The following is a 19,807-nucleotide window of genomic DNA, read 5'->3' on the forward strand; positions in this document are numbered from 1 at the left end:
CACTGATATTACCTCCATGCCTGTCTTTGGGTCAAGGTCTTCCTCACTTTCTGACTCATCTGATGTGTGCAGATCCTGTTGGATGGCAGAAAAAGAGGACAAAAATAACAGGGAGAAAAGTAAAAGAGAAGTTTGAGTGGGTAAAAAGAGAAAAGCCCAGACAGATGAAGGTTAACAGGAGATCACTGGAGAAGAAAGACTGGCAAAGATGTCATTTAAAGATTATTAAAAATTTAAAAATGTTCAGATTTGATCAGAAACATGATGTAATTTGTTTTTATTGTCATGGAAACACCCCTTGTATGTACACTAGAGGATAGTCACTAGTAATGTTTCTTTTATCCTAAAGTATTTCTGATCCTGCTGCTGTTTATTCTTACATCAATTACATATTTTAAAGAGATTTTTTCTTTTTTTACATGTGGAGTATATTTCTAAATTTTAGCAATGTTGTGCAATAAGGTTTATGGGCAGCTGTGTTGAAAATGCAGTTCATTTCAGTTTCCTGAGGGGGAAAAAAAGAGACATCGTAGGGCCTTCCTCACCAGGGGGGAGGTGAAGAAGGCCTCAGAAGTCACAACTCAAATCTGGGAAAGAACTGGAATTCACATTTCTATGTGACATTCTTAGCTTTGCTAAAACAGTAAGTCAGAAAATCATTAAGGTTTGTTGTTGTGTTCAGTGTCCACTGTTAGCAGGAACAACGTAGAAACACAATAAACTGTAGCAGCATGGGCTTTTGTTTTAAAGCCTATGTGTAAGATTTTCACATGTATGGTGCTGTGTTCACTTAACATGAGTCTTCACCACTGATCTCTATTTATTCACTGGATTGCTGGTTGACCCGAAAAACTGATGTCACCGGCCGCCATCTTGCTCCTCCCTACTCTCACAGAATCCCATAGGATTTGGTTGCAACAACAGGCAGTTTTCTGGCTATGTGAAAACGTTTCACAGGTAATTTTACAATCAGTGGATGTACTAACACTATCAAGTACTGAGAAAGTCATGTGCTGAAATATTTTGCACGTTATTTATATACACACACACACACACATATATATGTATATATATATATATATATATATATATATATATATATATATATATATATATATATATATATATGTCAGGGTTCTGTGTATCTGTGCTCTCTAACTCTGCTCGACAGGTGGCTGCAGTTGATGGGTGGGCGTGGCCCGCACCTGCAGCTCATTAGGAACCTTCGTCTCTGGCTTAAAAGGAGTGCACAGACAGCTGGAAGACGCCAGAGTGTTCCCCTGTTGTGTTTTGTCGTGTTTGGATTTACTCCTACCCTGTGTTGGCTCCGTACTCCGAGGACCAGTCATCCGAATCCCTGCCGCTCAGATTTTACTCTAGCACTTCCCCTCATACTCCCTTGGTGATACCCAGCCGGGCATTAGAACCCTTCCCTGGATTCACCTGGTTTGTCTGACACACTCCGGTTCTTCCAGCTGCTCCTCCTACCTGCCACCGTAGTGGTGCTGTTTGGTTCCCTCCGCCTGTATGACATCTGTCAGCCCTCCTGTCACTCAGCCACAATCTTCCATCATAAAGTTACAGTCACAGAGTTCCTTTTCACTCATCCTCCCCGAACAGGTCTTCCCCTCCAAATGGTAAGCGGCGCAGCTTCTGGAGATTTTCCCCTGGTTCGATCCTCTTTAATATATATCCCTTTTTCTCCCGTCGTCCCAGCTCTGACGTTCCGACCTCGCCTGACATACACTGCGTGTGCTTATCCTTTATTGAGCCTAACATCTTAAAACTGTTCCTGTTTCCGTCTGTGTCTGCATGTGGGCCAAACACCTAAAAACCATGACAGAAGAACACTCTGGCCAACTTGACCCAGCAGACACATTCGGCCGGCAGATCGCCGCCCAACAGGAACAGTTGCAGGCTCTCGGCTTAGCTATAAATTTGGCGCAAGAACAATTGCAGTTTGTTACTGCTCACCTGAGCCAGCTGATGGCCGCTCTCACTTCCGCGTCTAGTCAACCTGTCACTACAGCTCCTAGTGCTCCGCCTTCGAGTAATCCAGCAGCTGAAGCTTACGCACAGTCCTCCCCTGTCTCTGAGAGCTCGTCGCCAAGCCCTGAGAAGTTTTCAGGGGACAGCGGAGATTGCGGAGGATTCCTTTTTCAATGTACCTTGGTTTTTAATCGTTCGCCTTGCTCCTTTTCCGCCGATCATACCAAGATTTCTTTTGTTTTGCAGTTGTTAACTGGCAGAGCCCTTAGATGGGCTGAGGCTTGCTTTCCCGACTGCAGATCTTTCGGCTGCACTTTTGCAGAATTTATTAATGAATTTAAAAAATTTTTTTTGGCCGAATTGGATCCTGTGCAGCAGTCACGCGCGTTACTTTCTTTAAAGCAAGGCGGATGCCGAGTTTCTGATTTTGATGTCGAATTCCGCACTCATGCTGCCGCGGTCAGCTGGGAAGCTCGTACGTTAAAAGCTGTCTTTTTCCAAGCTTTTGATGAATTCTTAAAAGATGAGTTAGCGCGCGTTGAGTAACCCGAAACCTGTGACGGCTTAGTTGCCCTGGCGGTTCGGTTAGACGCTAGAATACGCAGCCGAGGCTGGGGGCGGTCAGAAAGACCCATATGACCATTTATTCCACCTGCACCGGGGATTAATTCCCCGGTGCACACCACCGTCACCCCCCGAGCCTATGCAAATTGGCCACGTACATCTCCCCCGAGAGGAACGTCAACAACGTTTTTCGGAGAATCAGTGTCTCTATTGCGGGACCGCAGGTCATTTTGTTAGTTCTTGTCCGGTTCAACCAAGAGATCGAGTCCGTCGCCTGTAGTGGGGTAGCAGCGGACTGTTGCAGAGTTTCGTCCCCCAAGTCTCCTTGTGTTCGGAATGTCAGGCGCTTGAGAAATACATCAGAGAGTCTCTGGCGGCTGGGCTAATCCACCCGTCCTCCTCTCCTTTGGGCGCTGTTTTTTTCTTCGTAGGGAAGAAAGATGGATCCCTCTGCCCATGTATCGACTACCGTGGGCTAAATCAGATCACTGTTAAAAATAAATACCCGCTTCCCCTGTTATCTTCTGCCCTCGAACCAGTCCAGAATGCGGTCATGTTTTCCAAACTTGACCTGCGTAATGCTTACCACTTGGTCCGTATCCGCCAGGAGGATGAGTGGAAGACGGCTTTCAAAACTCCCCTTGGTCATTTCAAGTATCTGGTCATGCCATTTGGTCTGTGTAACGCCCCTCCGTGTTTCAGGCCTTAGTGAATGATGTCCTACGGGACTTTCTGAACGTCTTTGTTTTTGTTTACTTAGATGATATTTTGATTTATTCCAGTAATCCCGTCCAGCACCGCCAACATCTCCGCTTAGTCCTCCAACGCCTGCTCGAGAACCGCCTTTTTGTCAAGGCTGAAAAGAGTGAATTTCACAAGACATCTATCTCATTCCTCGGCCTGATTCTAGAAGGAGTACAGGTTAGATCTGATCCTGAGAATATCAAAGCTGTAGTGGAGTGGCCGACTCCTGACTCTAGAAAACAGTTACAGCGATTCTTAGGATTTGCTAACTTCTACAGACGTTTTGTCAAAAACTACAGCCAGATCACGTTCCCTCTGCATTTTCCGACCTCCCCTAAGGTTCAGTTTATTTGGAGCCCAGAGGCGGAAGCCTCTTTTTCTGAACTTAAGACCAGATTCTCGCAAACTCCCATACTAATACATCCTGACTCCGCTAAAGAGTTTACATTAGAAATCGACGCATCCGATATGGGAGTTGGGGCTGTTTTGTCACAACATTCAGACTCTGATCATAAACTTTACCCCTGTGCCTTTTTCTCTCATCGGCTGTCTCCAGTAACTACAATGTGGGAAATCGTGAGTTGCTAGCTATTAAATTAGCATTAAAGGAGTGGTGACACTGGCTGGAGGGTTCCGAACAGCCCATTATTATTTGGACTGATCACAAGAACCTCGCCTACCTGCAGTCTGCCCAACGTCTGAACCCCCGACAAGCCTGCTTGTCTCTCTTTTTCTCACGATTCAACCTCTCTATAACCTAGGGTCCCGGCTCCAGAAATGTCAAACCAGATGCCCTCTCCAGACAGTTTGCTCCTCAAGAACATGAGAGAACCAGCTCCCATTCTACATTCTACTTGTACCTTTGGAGCCCTCCGGTGGGACCTGGAGGACTGAATAAACCAAGCCCTGCAGTTGGATGCGCATCCAGGCACTGGTCCCGCGGGATTTATGTATGTCCCTCAGTCCGTCCGTCCTGAAGTTTTGCGTTGGTGTCATGATTCGAAATTCTCAGCCTATCCTGGAATATATAGAACCCAGTCCCAAGTGTCCCGTCGTTTCTGGCGGCCGTCTTGGTGTAAATACGTCTGGGATTTTGTTCGTGCATGTCCCATTTGTGCTCAAAATAAGCCATCTTACCAACCTCCTTCTGGTCTCCTTAACCCATTACCCATTCCCAAACGCCCTTGGTCTCGCTTTGGACTTCATTACAGGACTTCCCTCATCGCAAGGAATAACCACCATTCTGACTGTTGTTGACCGGTTCTGACTGTTGTCACCTCATCCCCATCCGAAAGCTGCCCAACGCTCTACAAACCGCCCAATTCCTCGTCAAGCACGTTTTTACACTCCATGGCATTCCTGTTGACATACTATCTGACCGGGGCCCCCAGTTCATCTCACAGGTGTGGCGGCACTTTTGTTCCGCTCTCGGTGCCCGTTACACCCTCACCTTCGGTTACCATCCCCAGACTATGAATCAGCATCTCGAAACCACCCTCTGGTGCCTCACTTCTTCATCCCCCTCCGACTGGAACAGGTTTTTGCCCTGGGTTGAGTATGCTCTGAACTCACATGTTTCATCTGCCACCGGACACTTTCCCTTTGAAATAGCCCTAGGTTACCAACCACCTCTCTTGCCCGCAGATGAACTCCATATACCTGTCTCCTCAGTTAACCAATACATCACACGTTGCCAGGACACATGGAAATCAACTATCGCCACACTCACACACACTGGAGAGCAGAACAAGAGGTTTGCTGACCAGCACCGAGCTCCAGCCCCCCAGTACTGCCCCGGTCAGAAGGTTTGGTCATCCTCCAGACACGTCCTCACTAACCCATCTGTCAAGAAACTTGCCCCCCGCATCACTGGTCCATATGAGATGGAGAAGGCCATCAGTCCCACATCCGTCCGTCTTCACCTGCCACCACATTCTCGTGTCCACCCTACGTTCCACGTTTTGCCCTCCGGCCGAATCCCCTACACCCACCCAGGACGGTCTGCACCGCCGTGTCCTCAGGATCATGGACTCCCGTAGGCGAGATAAAGGCCATCAGTACCTCGGACTGCCTTGGGTCCCGGGTTCTGCTATCACTGATTTGGCTCACCTGGATGCCTTTTGGACCTCTCGTTCGTCCACTTCCTCTTCCTCACCTGGTTCGTCTGACACACTCTGGTTCTTCCAGTTGCTCCTCCTGCCTGCCGCCGTAGTGGTGCTGTTCGGGTCCCTCTGCCTGTATGACATCTGTCAGCCCTCCTGTCACTCAGCCACAATCTTCAATCAGAGAGTTACAGTCACAGAGTCCCTTTTCACTCATCCTCCCCAGACAGGTCTTCCCATCCAAAAGTTGTCCCAGCTCTGACGTTCGGACCTCGCCTGATATATACTGCAAGTGCTTCCTTTATTGAGCCTAAAAATAAACACCTTAAAACTGTTCCTGTTTCCGTCTGTGTCTGCATGTGGGCCAAACACCTAAAAACCATGACAATGTATATATATATATATATATATATATATATATATATATATATATATATATATATATATATAACATGCAAAGTATTTCAGCACAACTTTCTCAGTACTTGATAGTATTAGTACATAACAAAAGTATATAGCATTTGACATTTTAAAAGTCTAAAGTCCCCCCTGAACATGAGAAAATCATCGTTGTTGGATGCTGTAGCGCACGTATTCCCTAGTTACCTGGAGTACCAATATGGTGGCTGGTGCCTTCACAGTGACGTGTACTACCAACGGCGAATCAGCAATCCAGTGAAAAAATAGAGATCAGTGGTCTGCACCTGCCCGGTGTTTTTTTAACATATATTTATTTGGCAGTGTCACAGCGCCACCAATGGGCTGGAGTACCTACTACAGCCTCTTTGTGTGGACACATATTTTCTTAATAATTTATGAAAATCTACCATGTTTGTCTCTGCATAGACAAGGCTTTAGACATGTCATCATAGACAGATTTTAGATTTGTTCTACAGATGCTGTGGTTTTATGGAAAGAGAAGACAAACAAAGTAGAGCTGGATTGAGGGAGTTTCAGCACAGACACCTGACATCAGCAAGGAGAACCAATGGCCAGCCATACTCACTTTTGCCTTTTGGCTGGGGCTTGGCAGGGCTAGTGGGAGAGGGGAGACTGTGCCATCTTTGGGTTTCCGTAGGAGGCTGTTCTCGTGACTCCTGAACCCCAGAAAGGACCCATCCCTGGCTTCAGCACGCTTCCTGGCACGCAACGTGTTCCATGACAAAGACTTCCTGTGCAGTGCAGGAAGGACAAACATCAAGCAGCCAATCATATAGTGGCTTAACAGTGTTAAGCTCAGCCTTTCTGGGGGGGGGGGGGGTGCAGCAACAGCTGTCAGGTCAGAACAATCAAGGTGAAAAGGTGAAAAATTATGACGCTAAAAGCTTTCTCTTGCTGTGGATACAAATAATTACCTTGAAAAGTTCTAACTTTAAGGTTTCATAATATTACAAGAGATTTTTGGCCACAAGGGGGTTGTAGCACATTATATAGGCAAAAGAAGACACAAACAAAAAAACTAAGTATCTTACATACATAAGCAAAACCATTTTATCACGATTCAATTAAACTTATTTTGTGCCCAAATTTATTCCCCCAAATGTTTTTTTTCTGTTCTGCAATGTAGACAGAACTGACTGCATTGTATAAATCTTTGTATTGACAGGTCCTGTCGGTGTTGTTCCCAGCATGGAGCTGCAGGCACAGAGGGCAGAGCCACAGTGTTTTCACTGCACAGAGAGAACAGGATCTGGACAGAGAGTGTCATTAGAGCAACTACACTTTCTTAAAATAAATAAATTCAGAATCAGCAAACACAGTGGAAAATCTGGGTGTGTAATCTAGACATGAGAACATTATTGTTTCCTTTTCCTTCATGTTGGACCAGTCACCAAAAGGTATTTGTGACAGAACACTGGTCCATTATTTATTATAAGAAACGTCTTGCAACTTACCTTTTGCAGTCATTCAAAAACAATAATAATTTTTTTATTTCACATATATTTAAAGCCCCACTAAGTAATATTTTTCACCTTAATTATCATTTTATAAGTCTCTGTGGCGGTAATCTAAGTGATTATGAGACAACTGAGAGGTCTGTCATCTCCCGCTGGTGTCTGTGGCCGAAAAACCACACTTTCCATGCCTCCAACTCCGAGGCGGACTTGCAGCTCTGTCCGCCTCGTAGTTGGAGGACATTGGACAGTTTTACAGCAGTCCAATGTACGGCCAATGGCATTAGTAGCTGTGTTACCAAGTTTGCTTATTATAAGCAACATCTGGCTTGTTTTTTATGAGTTGTGTGAGTTTTGAGTTGCAGTTTATTGGTCATGCTTTTGACTGTGAAGTCTCTTTTTTGGGCAACAAACTAAGCCCACCACCGGCGCTACAGACAGCGAGCCAGTCGGGGACTCCAACCACTATCCATCCCCATACACACATCTCTCACTATCTCTCTCACCACCTCTCTCACCTCCTGCTTGTCCCCCTCCATCTCTTACATAACCTCAAGAGGTAAAAATAGGCTCACCAGCGCTGTTTATGCTGGGCTGACAGTGAGCTGGGCTTTTGCATCTGCATAGACACATCTCTCCCTCTCGCCATCTCTCTAGACCAGGGGTCACCAACCTTTTTAAAACTGAGAGCTACTTCACTGGTGCTGTGTCAAATGAAGGGCTACCCGTACTGACCTTTGAACTAGAAGACAGACAAAAATTGTTCATGCTTTCTTATATATATTGTTGTTTTTAAATGTATATAAATGCAAGTGTGAATAAACAGAATAAAGGTTGTGCTGTTTTTAGAACAGGCTCGTGGGCGCCACATGTATTCCTCCGGGTCTATTTGGTGCCCGCGCGCACCATGTTTGTGACCCCTGCTCTAGATGCTTTGAGAGTGACAGTGCGCTCTAGCTGTGGGGGGCATGCGGAGGGGAGCGAGTATTTACAACAGTACTATTTTCAAAATGTCCTGTAGGGGGAGTGCCACTCAAAAAATCACTTAGCTTTAAAAGAGCTGCACAGTGGGTAGCGCTGTTGCCTTGCAGCAAGAAGGTCCTGGGTTCAAGTCCTATCCTTGCCCTTGGTCTTTCTGCATTGGTGGGCTCTCTCCGGGTACTCCGGCTTCCTCCACAGTCCAAAAACATGACTGTTAGGTTAACTGGCCTCTCTAAATTCTCCTTAGGTGTGAGTGTGTTCGAGAATGGTTGTTTGCCTCTGTGTTGCCCTGCGATAGACTGGCGACCTGTCCAGGCTGTACCCTGCCTCGCGCCCATTGACAGCTGTAGATAGGCACCAGCACCCCTTGCAACCCCACAAGGGATAAGCGCGTTGGAAAATGGATGGATGGCTTTAAAAGAACAATAGATGATTTTTCATTACTAGGTGGAAATTGATCTATTGAGCACTGTCTGTAGACCAAAACAGGATGGGTATCAAGCCATGCCTGTCTTTACCTTGTTCCAGCACTCGGCACCCATTTCCCATTCTCACCCATATGTGCAAAGGATAAATACACAGCAGAACAGCATCACCTTTCAGAGGAACATGTCTAGTGAAGAAGTAACTCATAAACTATAATGCTGTTAGCAAGAGAACAGTTTGATCAATGGGTGTGTTCTCCACCATTTTGTGCCTGGTGATGGCATTTTATGGGCAGGGAGTGGGTTAGCCCTGAGTGGCAGCTGTTCACGTGTGTATGTCCACGTATGTGCATTCACGGCCGGCCCAACTATGTAAACAACAGACTAGAGAACAAGACGGAGAGGTGGTATGTGATGTTTTACCATACTCCATCTAAAAAGCGACCTTTAGTTCTTTACAAAACTATTTAAAAAAATAATTAAATTTCACTTGTTTCATTTAAATTTAACTAAATCTCATTTCTTTTGTTCACCTCATCCTTAAAATCATTTTGTTAGACCCTCCGACCCTTGTGCTTAGATTTATTGCTTCTTGCACAGATATTTTCTCCTCCCATTTGCCTCCATCTCCTTGTGCGCAAACGTCCTCTGCACTGGTCAGAAATGCGCTTGCCAACCTGTCTTCCTTGTTAGTGCATTTTTTCCCCACTCTGTCAGATTAGAGTGGTGTCATTGCCTAGCAAACGTTCCAGCCATAGTTGGGAGGCACATGTTTCCTTCTACCAAATGTTGCTTTAAAAGATCGCTTTGTCTTGCTTGTGGGGAGCCCCAGGTTGGATGCATTTTTAATACAAATTTACCTGGGCAATTTCACATTTCCCGGGCCTTGCCTTCATGGTAAAAAGTCCTGCTTTTAGAATGGATTTTTCATATTCCCCCAGGATTGTTAAAGACGAAAAAGGAGACATAAAATCTGTGGAGCCAGTTCATCAAGACTGTGAGCCTATTTAATTTGCTCTTGGAGTTTCAGAGTAGCAGAGCTCTAGTATGGCTGCTAAACTAAGCTAAGACGGGCTAACTGGACCATTGGACAGACTTAGACTTAAACAACTTTATTGTAATTTTGTATGTACAGAGTGCATACAGAACAAAATTTTGTTGCATACAGCTTACGACAGTGTAATGGGATTTCAGGTGGAATAAGGCAGCATTACAATACAATGTAAAGTGCAGTAGTGATCCCATGTAACAGTGCAGGAGAAAAATAGTGTGCAAGAACACTGTGCAGAGAATGTTCAACCATTGTTTATGTGCAAAAATAATGGTGCAAAAAGGCACTTGTATGCAAAAGTATCGTGCCGTGCAAAAAAACGTTGACTTGTGTACTATTTAAATGGATAATAAAAGTTTGGCAACGTTGGTATTGCCAAATAAAGATGCAAATGTGATGCAGAGTCCAGTTTAGAGTTCAACAGTCTGATGGCAGCAGGGAAAAAGCTTATGCAGAACCTGGTGGACCTGCAGCGGATGCTGTGGAACCTCTTCCCAGAGGAGAGCAGGGAGAAAAGTCCATGGTGGGGGCTCTCCCCATCCTCGGCAGGAAGTACAAGCGCTTCTGTGCCCTCTTCACCAGTGACGTGGTGTTCACAGACCAGGTGAGGTTGTCCGTGATGTGCACCCCGAGGAACTTGGTGCTGCTGACCACCTCCACCGCTGAGTTGTTGATGAGCAGTGGAGCGTGGTGAGGTCGGTTCTTCCTGAAGTCGACAATGATCTCCTTCGTCTTCTCCACGTTCAGGATCAGGCTGTTGTCTCTGCACCAGCCCACCAGCTGCTCCACCTCCTCTCTGTAGTCCTGGTCGTTGTCGTCTCTGATCAGGCCCACCACCGTTGTGTCGTCAGCAAACTTCACGATGTGATTGGTGGTGAACCTGGGGACGCAGTCATGAGTCATCAGGGTGAACAGCAGGGGGCTCAGGCCACAGCCCTGAGGAAAGCGCTTGCTGAGGGTGATGACATCAGAGGTGTTCTGTCTGACCCGGACCAACTGAGGTCTGTTGGTGAGGAAGTCTAGCAGCCAGTTGAAGGGGTGTGCTGAAGCCCAGATGTTCCAGTTTTCCCACCAGGTGCTGTGGGATGATGGTGTTGAACGCTGAACTGAAGTCCAGGAACAGCATCCACACGTGCGTGTTCTTCTCCTCAAGGTGTGCCAGGCTCAGGTGAAGAGCAGAGGAGATGGCGTCCTCAGTGGAGCGGTTCCGTCGGTAGGCAAACTGGAACGGGTCGAGTGTTGGGGGGAGACTGGAGACGATGTGTTCTTTTACCAGCCTTTCAAAGCACTTCATCATGATGGGAGTCAGTGCAACAGGCCGGTAATAATAATAACAACAACAACAATAATAATAATAATAATAATAATACATTTAATTTATACTGCACTTTCCATCAAAAGATCTCAAAGTACTACAGGTAAAAAAGAAAATAGCATAAAAAAAATTTAAAAAGCAATTTTAGAAGAGAGAGCAAAAAAAATAAACATCTAAAGGGGACCAAAGCTTTAGTAAAAAGAAATGGTTTTTAAAACAGTCTGGATTGAGGTGCTCTCAAGGGAGGGCATTCCACAGATGTGGGGCAGCAGCACAAAATGCCGTATCTCTCATTGTCCTGAGTCTGGTTCTGGGAATGTGGAGGAGGTTTGAGTGAGTGGAGCGAAGGGACCGGGTTGTGTTCTGTGGGTTGAGAAGTTCTTTGAGGTAGGCAGGGGCATGTCCATGGATGCATTGATGTGTGAGGAGGGAAACCTTGTACTCAAGCCTGGTGGAAATGGGAAGTCAGTGTAGTGAATGGAGGATGGGGGTAATGTGCTCATGTTTCTGCACTCTCATCAGGAACCTAGCTGCAGAGTTTTGAATGTACTGAAGCCTCTGCAGACTTTTTCTAGGGATCCCAATGAGAAGTGCGTTGCAATAGTCCAGTCTGGAGGAGACAAAGGTATGAACCAGCTTTTTTGCGTCTGGGAGGGAGAGAATGGGAAGAAGTTTGGAAATGTTACAGAGGTGGTAGAAAGAGGTCTTGCAGAGGTGATTTATATGGGCTTCAAAAAGTGAGTTGGGAGTCCATTTTTACACCAAGATTACTAACTGTTGATGAGAGTGGGATATTAGTACCAGTAAAAGTTGAGCAGTCATTAAAACAGGCGACTTCAGGTTTCTTCGGCACCGGAATGATGGAGGCAGACTTAAAGCATGCTGGCACTGTGGCTTGGTCCAGCGAGGTGTTAAAAATGTCTGTGAGAACACCAGCCAGCTGACCTGCACACTCCTTGAGCACCCGCCCAGGTATGTTGTCGGGGCCTGGGGCCTTCTGCGGGTTGACTCTCCTCAAAGTCTGTGTCATGGCAAGCACCTCCTCTTCCTGATGGGGGACAGCTTTCACTGCTGGAGTGCTGTTTAGTGCCTCAAACCTCCCAAAGAAGTTATTTAGTCCATTCAGTAAGTCACCATCAACTTCACCCACCAGGGGGAAGAGCGTGTTGTATTCAGTGATCGCCCGTATGCCTTTCCACATATTCCTGGTGTTGCTGGCGTCATGGAAAAGCTCCTGGATTTTCTGACTGTGGTTCCGCTTCGCTAGCCTGATGGCACGGTTCAAGTTGGTTCTCGCTGTCCTCAATGCCTCCTTGTCACCAGACTTGAAGGCTGAGTCTCGCGCTTTTAGCGCTTGACGGACCTCCTCAGTCATCCAGGGTCATTGGTTCACTGGGGTGATGATGTTTTTTGTGGTGCTGACGTCCTCAATGCATTTGTTGATGTAGGCTGACACAGTCATGGCGTACTCATCAATCTTGATCTTGTTGTCATATGTTGCTGCAGCTTTGAACATGTCCCAGTCAAAACAGTCCTGGAGTGCCTCCATGACTCCCTCAGTCCACACCTTCGCCTGCCTCACTGTAGGTTTAGCTCTGATCAGCAGGGGCTTGTATGCAGGAATTAGCATTACAGATAGGTGGTCTGAAGAGCCCAGGTGGGGGCGGGGTGGGGGGGGGAGAGGGGTGCTCTGAATGCGTCTTTTATATTTGTGTAAACTAAATCTAGAGTGTTGTCTCCCCGAGTAGCAAAATCCACGTGTTGGTAGAAATGGGCAGCTCGGAAATAGTCCGATAGAGAACACTCATAGCGTCTATTGTATTAACGCTGGGAGGCACATAAACAGCTGTGAACAGATTACTGGATCAATGTGAGCTTCTGTGCTTTTTTGTCTCTGCTCTGTCTTCTGTAACCCCAGTCGGTCGAGGCAGACCATCTACCATCTAATGTAGAACAGATTACTAGATCAATGTGTGCTTCTGTGCTTTTTTGTTTCTCTTGTTGTGTCTCTGCTCTGTCTTCTGTAACCCCAGTCGGTCGAGGCAGATGACCGTTCATACTGAGCCCGGTTCTGCCAGAGGTTTTCCTTCCCGTTAATGGGTGTTTTTTCTTCCCACTGTCGCTTCATGCTTGCTCAGTATGAGGGATTGCAGCAAAGCCATGTACAATGCAGATGACTCTTCCTGTGGCTCTACGCTTCTTCAGGAGTGAATGCTGCTTGTCGGGACTTTGATGCAATCAACTGGTTCCCTTATATAGGAAAATTTTTGACCAATCTGTGTAATATGATTGAACTTGACTTTGTAAAGTGCCTTGACATGTTTCATGAATTGGCGCTATATAAATAAAATTTAATTGAATTGATGCTAACAACAGTAAACTCTCTAGGCAGGTAGAAAGGTCTGCAGTTAACAGTCAAAAGCTCTATGTCCGGAGAGCAGAAGCTGGCCACTGATTTAGATTTAGACAGGCCTTTCCTCACTAACCAGAGCCTTAATCCGGCACTGGCACTCTTGGATTTACCAGTGCCTGTTATCTGGATGTGGGGGCTGAAAGTGAGTATAAAGAATTTAGTAGGTTATGATGAATAACTATGACATTTTAAGTTAATGTAAGCATTACAGTAATTATAAACAGTTTCACAACAGTTCTGTAAGTAAAATATTTTAATGAAGTATTAATAATCAAACAGAGCACATTTACATATAAAAATACACATTTTCCTAAGACGGCATTCCATGTAAACCTAACTGTTTAACAGAGTGGGATCTCTATTATTTTCCATTTTTCATGTTTTTTTGCAGACAGCTCTGAAAGAGTGGAGACGTTGGATGCAGGTTGCCAAAGGCTCCCAGGGGTCCGCTTCATATCGCAGAAAAGGCCTATTGAAGTTGCATGTTACATGAAGTTGTAACGTGCAACGGATGTATGGAAAAACTACTTCCAGGTTATGCTCTGTGAGACCTGTGTCAGGGATGTACCCACACAGACACACTCAGGAGAAGGAAACACGAGCACCCCAACCAAGGTTTTACCTCCCACTTCCACGCTGTCATTCTATTGACTCCGACGGTTGCTAGGCAATAAGACCACCCTAATCCGAGAGCAAAAAAAAAAATAATCACAATTTGACAATGTAGAGGAGTGTGGAAAGGTCAATTGGTTCCGGGATCATTGTGCGAAGAGAAGGACTTTAAAGCACATTGCTGTAGTTAAATCTTTTTCTCTGCCTTTGCGCAGCAGACTGGAAAGTCTGGTTATCGTGAATGAATGTGGGGACATTCACACTGTCCCCCCCATACTAAGGTAAGCTTGCGCATGCCTTAGCTACTTCAAGATGTGCATATTATACTATCTCAAGTTCTGTAAATAGGCTGGAGTTTTTTTTTTCCACTGTTAAACTTGATTTTTCTTTACCTGAGTATGTCATATCATAAATAATTGTGCAATATATACACCGGCATTAATTTTGTTCTTGTTGCTTTATTAGAACTAACTTTAGGTCAGACTAGCTTGTTCTTTTTCTTTTACTAATTATTGTGTATAACTGTGTCTTCACAATGTCACACCTGAATTTTTCTTTTGTGGGACAATAATTGAATTTATGTTAATAATTATATGTTAAGAAGTTTATGTGCTCATTTCCTCCACTGTATAGGTGGTGGTTCAGCCAATGAACTCTGTGTTTTCACCATCTTCCTGCTTCAGACACTCCTCACTACTAACAGTTTTTCACTTTAGGAGATCTATTAAGGACTAAGATACTTTGTGAATAACTTATTCAGGTAAATTCTAAGGTTTTCCCTATAATGATGTCACTAAGAGCTACTTGTAGGATTCTTTGTGAATACGTTGTCCGTTGTTCATTTGATGCCAAGCCTCAGCAGCATGAAGGCCTGAATCTAGAACAGCTTTGTACATAGAGGAGTTCTTGGTTGAGGCAGTGGGTGGAGTGACTGGAAAACAAGTCAAAATTATTAGTCCCCTTTCCTACCGTGCTTGACAGTTGGTATGAAGCGTCGTATTGGGCATTATGGCCATTTGTTGCTCCAGAAATCTTGTGGTTTATTCAGTGCGCTTATGTTTTTGAAAACTCAAGTATTGGCGTCATTCTCTTTGTAAGTTAGAGGCTTTTTGAAACAATCTATGCGTGACTTTGGGCCAGATGTTCTTTTTTTACCCTTCTACATGTTACTGACAATGTTTTGCTGGAATTGTGGCCTAATCCTCCAGATAGAACTGGTGTAACTGGGTCAGCTTTGTATGCTGCCATGCTCACACACACCTTTTCAGCCCCACTCAAAACACTTCAGTATGACCAAGATCAGAACTTTGTGATGACCTCTCCAAAACATTAACTTTGTCATCCACAAACCACTTTGGAAATAATTTGGCAGCATGCTTCGGGTCATTTTCTCTTTGGAAGGCTCATTTTTGTCCAAGTTTTAATTTACTGGATGATGTCTTGAGATGTTTCTTCAATATTTAAACAATTTTATTCCCTCAAGATACCAGTTATGTGAAACAAACCCTCACCACATTATGCGGCCACGCCCTTACCTTCCACTTTTTCCTCCAAACGTAACGATTATCGTCAAACAGTAGTTTTTATTTAATCAGACTACAGGGCATGGGTCCTAAAATGAAAGTGGTTGTTTATAAATGCAGTTATTTGATTGCCATTTCAGCCCCCGTCAGTTATTTCATTGTTGAGGACAGGGCTATGTTCTCTCAGCATCTCCACAAGGTTTTTTGCTTTTTTTCTGGAAATGATTCTCACATTTTTCACCAAAACACATTCATCTGTGAGACACAGAACCTGTGTCCTCCTGAACAGTACGATCATCTGGTGTTTTTGAACAGCTGAACCTGGCACCTTTAGGCACCGGGAAGTTTTAACCAAGGATGACCCCAACTTGTGGAAATCCAAAACTGACATTTTGTTGAATTTCTTTAGGTCTTCCATGATGCTGAGCAGGAAAACGGAGAATATATCCACAGATAAACCTCAGTCTTATGTACCTTACAGACGTTCATTCAGCCCGTCCATCATCATCTGGGCTTTCCCAAATTATCAAAAGTAACAGTGATCTCAGTGTTCCTAAACTTCCAAATTTAAAGAACATTTTTTTGGCAACAAAAGATTTTTTATAATCGTAACAGAGTTAAAACAGAAAAACATCTGATTTAAACTGCATATAATGATGTGGCACCATCTTGTACAGGCTACTGAGGTTCTTAAACCCAAAAATGTGCCAGAGTTAAAACAATTCTGCAAATAAGACATTAAATAGCATTTTGTATTTCTTCTGGTTATCTTTGTGTGATTTTTAGATTTATGATAAGAGTAAAAACAGAAGAAATCATTATTTTCTCACATCTGTAGAGACAATTCAGTTTATTTAGACATCATAGAGACTGATTAAAAAAATAAAGAAGAGGTGGTCCTAATTTAGAACGGTGGCCTAAGCCAAGTCCTAAACAGCTGGAATTTGATCTCTGATGTACAGCCAGCCAAATTTTAGACACAATAAGGCCAAAAGGGTCTGCCAGTCTACAGGTACCACCAAGTAGAACTTCTAACCCAACCTTTTCATAAATTAAATCTTTATAGATCATCATAAAAAACAAAATATTTTGGTGTGGACTTACTTTTATGCCAACTTCCCAAAAAGTGTACATTTAAGTCATCTTTTTTCAATCAGAAACTTGTACAAAATAAACAAAACTGTTCTTGAAACCCAGATGCCCCTTCTAAAGCCATCAACACATCTGTTCTTCAAAAACCTGCAATCTTTGTTTTTACCTGACACCTGAGTTTCTGTCCCGATGGAGGAAGCTCTGATTTTTGACCTCCCATTTCCCCACGTTGGGAGCGGCAGATTGTTGCTCATACTGAGCCTGGTTCTGTTGCAGCTTTCCTCCAGTTAGAGTCATTCCTCTCAACATGCTTGCTCAAGATGAGAGGTGCTGCAAAATTCTTGACTCAGTGAAATCAGGTGGGCACCTCCTTAGATAAGGACATTTTTATCAATTTGCATGACATGATCAGCTGATGTTGATGGCACTACAGTATACAATCAGTGGTGGGCACAGCTAATCAAAATGTTAGTTTCACAAACTAATTTTCCTTAAAAAACACATCATCACTGCTGTGAGTCCCGCTGAGCCATGCAGCGACCCAAAAGCCCAGCTCCCGGTCCAGTCTCCTTCCACCTGGTGTGGTAACAAACCCAGAAAGCTCAGTTACACTGCTGATTAAATGTGACCACCATCACACTTCTGTCAGAATCATTCAAGACCCCAAAGTGACCTGCATGCATGTATAAAGGAAGAAGATGTGACAGAGCAGAGGATGCTGGCATCTTTGCGTTGTTCAGCAACGGGAGCCGACAATATTAAGACATCATAAGAAGAAGGTAAGAAGAAAAGAGGACAGCTAGTAATCCCTTTACTGTGGAGGCTTGACTGCTGCTGCTGTAGAAGTCTGCGTGGATCTGCAGACAGAGCTAGGACAGTGACCTAAATGGCAGATTCATATTTTGAGAACATTATAGTACTTACAGAACTCAAAACCCCTTATAGTATACGCTAAGCAGTCCGTAAATGGTTTCTAAACTTAGCAGGAACGATGTGATGAATGGAAAGTTAGTTCCACAGTTATCCGTTTGTGGTATAGAGCAACTGTTCCCACCACTGCTTCTAATTAGGATGGAGTCTGTAATTACGTTCAATCTGACTACAGATTGAACGCAATTCAAATCTGTTCAAATAAGGGTTGAAATAATTATATATTTTAATCAAATTTGACCTGATTTGGTTTCTTTATAACTAAATATAAATTAATTTAATTAGACTGCATTAAAATGAATCCCTGAGTCTCTAAAGTGGAAAAGTGAAGCGTTGAAACAAAATGCTGCAATCAACACTTTTTTTTTTAAATTACACATTTTAATTATTGTCTTACTAAAATTGTTCTCTGTTGTTTAAGGATTCAGATTGTAACGCTTGCTTGGCTAGACAGTCTGACTGCATTCAGACAAGACCTTGCTTCTGTTTTTGAGTTTTTCCTGCTGAAGTCTAAGGGTTGCTTCTTGTATGGAGTTTCAAACCGTGGAGGTTAGTAACAACTCAAAGACAAACTGAACCAAAAACGCACTAGAAAAAGAAAAGAAAAAAAGTCAAAAGTGCAGACAATCACACTTTACACTTATCTCTCTAAATAAATCCAGGCTGGCTCCAGGTCAAGTCATAACCATGCACTTCATACCTATAAAACCATTTAGTATTGATATTCTTAATCAGTTTATCATTCAGCTTATTCAAAGTATTTCTATAATTAATGGGAACAAAGTTTATATATATATATATATATATATATATATATATATATATATATATATATATACACAAAGCTCATGTATAATCATATGAAAACTTTGCTTCTATCCAATTTCCTTTTATTTTGGTTCTTATCTATATTCATCCAGTTTAACTTTTTTTGACCCCTGATCAAACCAAACCAAGTGATCTCCTGTAGGCAAATGTTATTTATTGGGGTCATGCAACTGTATTTGCCTACAGAACACTTAGTAGAATATTGATATTTACTGTAAATCTTTGCTTGTCATAGCAAATGTTAACCTGACCCTAGCCAGATTGATATCGCTCCGCTTAGCTCTGCCTAGCTTCACTCACATCAATCTGGGACATCTCCCATAGAGAGTGATTTCTCCAACCCATTTTATTGTCCAGCCAATCAGGACGCAGGGCTGGAGTTTCATAGATGTGACGTAGTGGAGAAGTGACCGTGAGACTGATTTGATTTAGACAGCAATGGCGGCTCGTCGAGGAAGCAAGCGTTAGCATTGATGCTGCTATTTCTTCCGTGTTGTCCAATCTATCTGATATTGTTTCATTAAAAGAACATCAGAGAACGCCTCTGAAGGCTTTTGTTGGTGGAAACCATGTTTTCGCCCTTCTCCCGACCGGATTTGGCAAGTTTTGTTTTCCGGGCGCGTCCACGGTGGACGTGGACGCGCCCCGGAGCGGTTAGCGGTTAGCATGAACCATATTAGGAGGCCTTTAGTCCTCAATGCGGTCGGCCCGGGATCGACTCCGACCCGCGGCGCTTTGCCGCCTGTCTTCCCCCCTCTTCTTGTCAGCTCACTGTCAATAAAACGCCACTAGAGCCGCAAACACATAAAAAAACAAGTTTTTTTTTTTCCTGCGTTGCTCTCATCAGCGTCACGGGTTAGCTTCGGTGTGAGTGGTTGAAATAGCACGTCAATAAAGATGACAGACAAGTGGCTTATCCAATCACATGCAAGGATTTTTGGTAAGGCCCAGCCTTCAGTAAAGGCAATTCCTATGGATCAGTCCCAGATGGATGAGTGGAGCTAGGCGGAGCGACATACATCTGGCTAGAGTCAGGTTAAGCAAATGTTCCCCTGGCATGTTTGAACTGATTCATGGTCGGCAGCAAACATCCCATAACAGGTTGCTCTACTCAGAATCTGAATAAGCTGGCTACAGACAGACCTAGTCTAGAAAGGTATGAAATGGCACTGAGGTAAATGGCCAGCAGCCACCCAGGAACGTTGGTGTTCAAAGACAAGAACGTTACAAGCAGTAGAACCATGCTTGACCTACTTAGTTTCATCTCTTGCAGCTTCTTTCAAACATGAGACATTTTTCTCTCATATTTACAAATTAGATATTTTTGCCGTGTTCAGAAATGC

General features: G+C 44.0%; 1 protein-coding gene across 3 annotated transcripts in view; it reads right to left on the minus strand.

Annotated features, from left to right (window-relative positions):
- Nucleotides 1–19,807, minus strand: part of kalrna (kalirin RhoGEF kinase a) — a 254,875-nt gene that overhangs the window by 21,110 nt on the left and 213,958 nt on the right. For all 3 annotated transcript variants that reach the window (XM_036138726.1, XM_036138725.1, XM_012878426.3), the window contains 2 exons: nucleotides 6,406–6,571; nucleotides 13–75 (listed from right to left, as the gene is read on the minus strand). In XM_036138726.1, coding sequence (XP_035994619.1) covers nucleotides 13–75; nucleotides 6,406–6,571 — 229 coding nt within the window. The remainder of the gene's footprint in view (nucleotides 1–12; nucleotides 76–6,405; nucleotides 6,572–19,807) is intronic.

The sequence above is a fragment of the Fundulus heteroclitus genome, chromosome 7, assembly GCF_011125445.2.
Source record: "Fundulus heteroclitus isolate FHET01 chromosome 7, MU-UCD_Fhet_4.1, whole genome shotgun sequence".
NCBI classification, from domain to species: domain Eukaryota; kingdom Metazoa; phylum Chordata; class Actinopteri; order Cyprinodontiformes; family Fundulidae; genus Fundulus; species Fundulus heteroclitus.